Source organism: Corylus avellana, chromosome 1, assembly GCF_965113065.1.
Source record: "Corylus avellana chromosome 1, dhCorAvel1.hap1.2, whole genome shotgun sequence".
NCBI classification, from domain to species: Eukaryota; Viridiplantae; Streptophyta; class Magnoliopsida; order Fagales; family Betulaceae; genus Corylus; species Corylus avellana.
The window spans coordinates 24,605,012-24,613,533 of record NC_142490.1 but is presented as its reverse complement, the minus strand read 5'-3'; the positions used below and the strand labels follow the sequence as shown (position 1 = coordinate 24,613,533).

The 8,522-nt window shown below is 35.5% G+C and overlaps 2 protein-coding genes across 2 annotated transcripts; one reads left to right on the top strand and one right to left on the bottom strand.

Moving 5' to 3' along the window:
- Nucleotides 1–2,021: 2,021 nt before the first annotated feature.
- Nucleotides 2,022–2,546, top strand: LOC148588159 (uncharacterized). The gene has a single exon (XM_088514870.1). The coding sequence runs from the start codon at nucleotides 2,022–2,024 to the stop codon at nucleotides 2,544–2,546; it is 525 nt and encodes a 174-aa protein (XP_088370996.1).
- A 4,187-nt stretch (nucleotides 2,547–6,733) lies between these two features.
- On the bottom strand, nucleotides 6,734–7,732 carry LOC148588158 (uncharacterized). Its single transcript, XM_088514428.1, has one exon. The coding sequence runs from the start codon at nucleotides 7,730–7,732 to the stop codon at nucleotides 6,734–6,736; it is 999 nt and encodes a 332-aa protein (XP_088370554.1).
- Nucleotides 7,733–8,522: the final 790 nt, after the last annotated feature.

Genomic DNA, 8,522 nt, shown 5'->3' with positions numbered 1-8,522 from the left:
TTAATTGATATAAAATACGTATATACCAATTAATTTATACTAATATGATAAAATTAATTTTTCATACCAATTAAAATTAATTTACTATCTAATTTTTTTAATACATATTGTATAATTAATTTACTACCTAATTATAATTATTGACGTGTGGAATAAAGGCACGTCAAAAATTTTTGACGTGTTAAAAATAACATGACATGCCATTATGACAAGTCAAAAATTTTTGACGTGTCATAATGCCACATCAAAACAAAAGACACGTAAAAAATTATTGATGTGGCAAACATGAATTACTGTTTGCCACGTCAATAAAGTCCTTATTTTTTGTAGTGTAGGCATTTAGCATGACTCGTCGATAAAAGTTCAATAATCGTCGCTAATGACTTTTGTTGCTCATAAGTCATCGTAAATACTTTGACCTTATTAGCAATGACAAACGTCGTTGCTGGCAATGCTTAGGGTCATTGGTAATAGCTTCAGAACTTGAAACGAAATGTCAGCCAGCATAAAGTTATATTGCTATCTAGAGGCACCAAAAGGATATGAACATGCAAGCAATATTGCTATCATAGGAATATCAAGAGCATGCTTGTTTTTTTTAAGGCTATGAATCGTCTTCTTTTTTTTTTTTTTTTTGAAAGGTATAAATCGTCTTCTTTGTAAATAGTTTCCAAGCAAAAAAATAAAATAAAAATAAAATCTTATATTCAAAACCATATACAAATCAAGCAGAATGAATGTAACATTACTGCCTTCGTCTCAAGTTAAACATGTGTTGGCCTTTCCGTGTTGTAAGCTCTTATAAGTAGATGGCTTCCCAGAGCATTGACAAAATTCGATAATGTGCCACACAAGCATTGATCTTATTTTGACACGCGTCACAATAAAAGCTTACAAATATTAAAAAATAATAAAAAACCAAATTTTCTATTAAAATAAAAAAAATATAAAACAAAAGGTGGTCAAGCTATCCCTTTAGCCAAACGGAGAGGTGGCCGAACCATCCCAAGGCCATAAAATCACAACAAGAGGACATTGAAACAGTAGGGTCGTGGTCTCTACTATTTGTCAAAAAAATTTTACTTTAGAAAGAAAATTTTGAACTGACTAAACAACGGCCCCCACACTAGTTTACTTTTTACATTTAGATTTCAGGTAAGACTCACTCGGACAATCGATTTGTAGATTGTAGACATTAATTGGTGCCAATGTTCACACCCACAAAGGGTTGGGTTGTGTGTCTTGATTTTGTACTTTTTGCTGCTTGATTTTTGTGATTCCTAGTGGTAGTATTGTGGAGATTTAGCTGTAAGAAAGAACATCAAGAATCGAAGACAATGAGAAAATTGGTTTCTTTGGCTTTTAAGTGGGTTTTGTTTCTTTTCATTTATCTGTGAGACTGGGGAAAGTACTGTGAAGAAAATGGAGAGGATGGTGAGAAGGGTGAGCTTAGAAAAGTACTGGGAAAAGTATTGCCATTGTTGAAGTCTGAAGAGGGGTTTCAGCTTTATTTCCCCACCCTCTGGCTCTGGTTCATATATGTATATATACACATCATCTTTCAAGTTTTCTTATTTTTTTGGGTTTTTTTTCTTATATATATATATTTGTGGTTTTGTTTTGGTGGGCCTATTAAGATCTATAGTGTGAAGAAGAGAAATGCTATTTTGCGTTTTTTCAGTATTTTTCTAGTATATTTAGTTGATAAGGCATGTTCAATCTACCATTGAATTTTTCATTTTTTATTTTAATTAAGATTAATCTAAAGGTAGATTGAGTATGCCTTGTCGGTTGAATATACTGAAAAAAGAAAAAAAGAAAAATAGTATGAAGGCAGGTGTGGATATAAGCTAATTAAAGAAAAAAGATTAGGTTTTCCTTAAACTGCTGTATTTCTTGCCCACTATAATTAGGCCAAAAAAAAACTGACCACAAATATGGTCAAAGCAAGCAACCACAATTAGTTCACATTGATAGTATAAAAAGAAACTTGCAATAAGCTCTTCCATTGTGCAGGAAAAATGGGCATTAAACAACTTGGTGTTTCTCTCCCTCTCCTTGCGATCTTAGTAGCAATTTTTCAATGTGGGACGGCTGCCGATGAGACGGGCAAGGCCCTAATAACCAAAACTTGTGGTGGCACCGCCTCTCCCGATGTTTGCACCGCAACTTTGGAGTCGGATCCTCGGAGTTTGAGTGCAGATCTTAAGGGCCTTTCTAGGATTGCCTTGGAGTTGAGCGTAGCCAAAACAACAGAGACTGCAGGAGTGGCCTATGACTTGCTGCAACATGCATCTGGCTATGCGACATGGGCAGAGCGCTCAGCCTGTTTCGATGGTTATAACATGAGCATCTCCAAAATTAAAGAGGAGGGTATCCCATCTTTTGACCAGGGGAAGTATGATAAGGCATATCAAAGTGTGGATGTTCTTAATCAGGAAGCTGTTCATTGTAGCACCTTTAACATACCAGAGTTGACTGAAAAAAATACATTTCTATCCAAGTTTTCCACTGATGTAAAGACCATTTTACATCTCCTTTTCTGATCACTGTAATTATCTTTTCCGTGAATAAATATTTCTAAAATATCAAAGTATTACTATTATGGAAGTTGTGCCATTTCTTTAACTTTTTGTTTTTTGTTCTCCTTTTTCTTGATTTTTATTTTTTAAAAAATAGGTCTTTAGTATGACTCGTTATTAAAAGTCCGAAAGTCATCACTAATGACTTTTAGTAACGACTTCTTGTTGTTGATAAGTCCTTGCAAATACAAAAGTCATTGCTTATAATGTTTAGGGTCATTGGTAATAGCTTAAGAACTCAAAATGAAATGTGGTCGCTGATAATAAGTTATCAACAACAACATAAAGTCATCGCTAATAATACTTCATTTATTTTATTATTTTATTTTTTGTTTATATAACTGCTAATGTCAAATATGTTATTAAACTCCTACATGATACAAGTATTCCACCCTTTCTTTGAGCAATATATATATAATTTACATTCGATTAAAAATATGAATACATGCAAGAAGTATATATGTTCAAGCATGGTAACCAAACATGGACATAAATTACACCTTACTCCACACACTATTTGATACGTTGCGTTGAGGTGCAATAATGTTATTCTACTCACATGGATGTCTTTAGAACATGTTTTGCGATGCGCGCTTTTGAAAGCCATAAAAAGTTTTGGCTTCTCTCACTGGATAACAATTAGTACTATTCAAGTTAGAAGGTCAAAGGCTTAATCCAACAAATAGTATCAGAGTCAAGGGTTTGAGTCAAGGGAGCATCATGTTAAACAATGGATTATTGAGGTGCAACAATACTGCTTTGCTCATCTTTCAAGTTTTCTCCTTTTCTTTGGTTTTTTTATGTGGGCCAATTAAGATCTACAGTGTGAAGAAGAGAAATGTTATTTTGCGTTCTTTCAGTATATTTTTAGCATATTTAGTTGATAAGACATGCTTAATCTACCATTGAATTTTTTATTTTATTTTTTAATTAAGATTAATTCAAAGGTAGATTGAGTACGCCTTGTCCGTTGAATATACCGAAAGAATGAAAAATAGCATGAAGGTAGGTGTGGATATTAGCTAATTAAAGATAAAGGGATTTCCTTAAACTGCTGTATTTCTTGCCCGCCATAATTAGGCCAAAAAAAAAAAAAAAAAATACAGACCACAAATATGGTCAAAGCAAGCAACCACAATTAGTTCACATTGACAGTATAAAAAGATGGACAAAGTAGGAAACTTGAAAGTAGGAAACTTGCAAGAAGCTCTTCCATTGTGCAGGGAAAATGGGAATTAAACAACTTGGTGTTTCTCTCCCTCTCCTTGTGATCTTGTAGCAATTTTTCAATGTGGGATGGCCGCTGATGAGACGAGCAAGGCCCTAATAACCAAAACTTGTGGCGGCACCACCTCTCCCGACGTTTGCACTGCAACTTCAGAGTCGGATCCTCGGAGTTCGAGTGCATATCTTAAGGTTCTTTCTAGGATTGCCTTGGAGTTGAGCCTAGCCAAAACAACTGAGGCTGCAAGAGTGGTCGATGACTTGATGCAGCAAGGATCTAGCTTTGCAATATGGCACTACAAAAATCAGAGACTTTATTGACGTGGCAAACAGTAACTCATGTTTGCCACGTCAATAATTTTTGACGTGGCTAAATAAACACGTCAATAATGTGTTTATTGACGTGGCGGATTTCAACATGTCAAAAATTTTTGACGTGTCATAGTGGCACGTCAAAATTTTTTGACGTGTCATAATGGCATGTCAAAAATTTTTGACGTGTCTAAATGCCACATCAATAATTTTTGACGTGTCATTATGACACGTCAATAATTATTGACGTGCCGAAAAGGCATGTCAAAAATTTTTGACGTGTTATTTTTAACGCGTCAAAATTTTTTGACGTGCCATTATTCCACACGTCAAAAAATTATTATCATGCATATTGTATAATTAATTATACAATATGTATTAAAAAAATTAGGTAGTAAATTAATTTTAGTTGCTATATAGATATTGTATAAATTAATATTATCATGCATAAATCAAACATTTTATCATATTGGTATAAATTAATTGGTATATACGTATTGTATACCAATTAATATTATCATGCATATATAAATCAAACATTTCATTAATATTAATATGAAATGAAATGATAGCCATATTAATATGATATGATATTATCATGCATAAATCATTCTAGTAATATTCTGACATAAATCATTCTAGTAATATTATCATTCATAAATCATTCTAGTAATATTAATATGATAGCCATATTAATTTTTTAAAAATAGGACATACAGAATACATTTATTTTATAAGACCCGCAAACCCTACATGAACCCGGCCAACACAAAATATGTGTTTGGCGAGTCCTTCACTTATCTCAATTGTTCATTGATCCTACGATGGAAATGCCTGGAAGCTCAATCTAATTCTCGGTGAGTGGATTATTGAGCCCTCACGAAAAAATGGATTTTATTATCTGTACATTTAGAATATTAATTTATTCGTTCTCTAATTAGTTTTAAGTATATTGTATTTATAATGTGTTATATAAGAGAAAAAAAATGATATAAATTCAAAATTTAAAAATTTATCTTTCAATAATTTCTTGATGTGTCCACATGTGACACGTCAAAAATTTCTTGAAATAAGTTCTTGACGTGTCACATGTGGACACATCAAGAAACTTAATTCTTGACATGTCTTATGTTGACACATCAAGAATGGTCCTCGGGAAGAGTAGACGATGGAGGTCCCCACAGGTAGACGATCAGGGGTATAGATTAGTACTTCCAAAGCATATGGAAGGGTCCTAGATGGGGTATCAATCTCAACCGTCTCCATACGACACAGAGTGAGAGTATCATGCGCCTAGTCCGCTGCCTACGATAAGCGAGTTAGGAATATGTTCACATGGCCATGTAGAGTGGTTATTCCCCCTCGATGAGAACACATGTTTGAACTATAGTGAGCCATCGCAACTGAAGGATAGCGAGACAAAGGGACCGACAGACGTGGATGATGGGATAGGTGCCACGCATGACTCACAGCCCGATGACCCTGCTCCAGAAGTGTTGGGCAGTCGCCAGCTCTGGACAATAAGTAAGTATATATGCTTCAAATACTAATATTGAATTCGTATATAAGTTATGTAGTTACTATTTGAAAATTCTAAAACGACTCCAATTATCACCTACTCACACTTCTAGGTGTTTAATAGAAAATAACCAGAACGCAGATCTAACTTAGCAGTTAAACGATCAACCAAATACTGATATGAAATATGCAATCAAGAACACAGAAATTTGGTTATGAAGAGGAAACCATTTAGAGAACTCTCTAAATGTAAAACCTCTTCGGGGCAGCCAAACCCAGGAAATCAATTCACTATATAGAAGAATAAGGAATACAAGAAGAATAACAAAACCTTTGACTCTTCCTTGCACACGACAAGTGACCCACTTGACTTCTACCTCAGTAGCCCTTTCCAGAACATCTGGCACGATTCTTCTAAAAGATTTCCTTTCACCGGAACTCCGATTGGCTTCACGTATTTTCTCTTCAACAATAATCTAGAACAAATTCTCTCTATCAAAGCACCCTAATTTTGCTAAATAAAATACGTAGTTGTAAATAGCAAACTCACGTAGCTTAAATAGACAAATAAACCTAATAAATCAGCCATGTCCGGACAGGGAAGATCTGGGGTCCGGACAGGCCTCATAAAATCAAGTTTCTGGAAATGGGGTCCGGACCCTGCTTTTGGCGGTTCGGACTCTGCTTGAAAAATCAAGTTTCTGGAAATGGGGTCCAGACCCTGCTTCTGGCGGTCCGGACCCTGCTTGAAAAAACTTGTTTCTGGAAATGGGGTCCGGACCCTGCTTCTGGCGGTCCGGACCCCTCCTTCAAAAACTTGTTTCTGGTTTCTGGAAATAGCTTCCTAAACTCCATACATGTAAATCGAATGAGCCAACCAATGTAAACTAATAAACTTCCCCTTTGGCCATTCGGGAACAAAAATAGAATTAATTGTAGCGCATGAAAATCAAAATAAAATAACTCCCCCTTTTTGTCTCGGAAGGACAAAGGAAGCAAAACAAACTAGAGTTTTGAATAAGAAAACCAACAACCAAGTTTTAACCAGACAACAAAAATTATTCTTGCCAGAAACAAACACAAACAGGAGGGACAAATTATTCTTGCCAAAAGCTTTCCTTGATGGACTTCACATCTTTCTCCAAATTCGTTAGACGAGTGTTGATAGCTTCAATGCTTTGGCCTTGAGTTTGAAGTAAGTCAATTATTTTAGTTAATTGACTTGACATGTCTGAGGATCCCGAGGAGGACGCAGCTGGAGAATCATGAGCAAGTGAAGGCGCCTGCGCATCTGGAGCGTGAAGCCGAAGTTGTGCATTTGACTTCATCACAGTTGCTTTTCCAAAGTAACCTTCAGGGGCTTCCAAATGTTCATTTGCAGCAATTTTTGGCAAAGTGGCATGCAAAATCTTTGTAATGAGACCGCCATATGGTAATGCAATCGAGTGATCTTCATGGAGCTCGATCATAGTCAACACTAGATGAGTGCATAAACAAAATTCAGCACGAGTAATGATGCCATAAATCATCATTGCTCGTTCGATAGTCACATGACTATGTCGAGAGATTGGCCAAATATTCTGCAGTACAATCCGAGTTAAGAGCCTCTCTGGAGCCCGTACATGGCCAATCGGAATTTTGTTCAGGTCTTCATCCCATACAATCTGCCGACTTGGATTTAGAACAGCCATGATTTCAGCTTTTGTTGGTTGTGGATCATCTTCCAGAAATGGAAGTGGCTTCTCATTTGTCAGTGGTATCCCAGTAACCTCACTGATCAGCTCAGTAGTGATATTGAGAGTTTTCCCGGAGACCTTGGTCTTGAATGACGGGGGACCAACTAAGTCAATGTCGTCGATGTTGTAGTAGAATTCCCGAACTAACCTAGTGTAGGCATTAACAGGAATGAACAAGGAGGTCCATTGATTTTCCTGGAAGATGTCATGAATGAATCGAAATGGTTCCACTTGAAGATCATTTTGTTCTACTCCACGCTCGATCACAATTTTGCGAGTCAAAATCTTATCTTGTAGGACTGATTTTTCTTCACGAGTGCGCTTTCTCCTTGGTGTTGATTCTGAAATTGGATACACCATTTTCTGCAGTCATATCAAAGAAGAAAAAGAAAAAAAAAAACGAATATCTAAAATCATGGAAGAAAGTATCTTGGAAAAATAATTTTTGAGATGAAACAAGTGATCCAATGTGATCCCACACTCGAAAAAAATTTCATGTATATATCTTGAAACTTTGCAACCAACATCTAAAAACTAAATATCTTGAAATAAAACATGGTAATGAAAAAAAATGGAACACAATTTCAAAACTGAGTCTTTGAGACATTTAATCAAACACGTTATGGGCAAGAAAAATCATCCGTGAACAATCCATGAATTTGAAACAAACTGTTCCTAGTGCTATGCCAATCAATATTGAAATACCAATAACAGTGAAGTAGATCAATGTGATTGAAAGAAAATGGAGCACACATGGATATTTGATTCTTTGAGGCATTTTATCAAACACAAGATGGGCATATAGATGTGAGCATGAACAAACACATGGCAAGAAGAGGAACCGAGTCCTAAATACATCATAGGTAATGTATTTGAGTACACTTATGTGAAGGAGATAGAAAGATCAACTCTAATTAACCACAACAGCAAATCGGAGTTTCAAATTCAACACCAAACATATTCATCCCAAGTTTTGATTTGAGCACAAAAACTGAAAAAAATAAAGGAGAAATAAGAACATACCGTGGATTGTTGAATGTTGAATGTAGTTAGAGGAGATGGACACACAGAGAATCAAACGAAAGAACACAAAAAAATTGAGAGAAGAAAATGATTCGGCTGAGTACGAAATATGAAAAAAATTGGACTG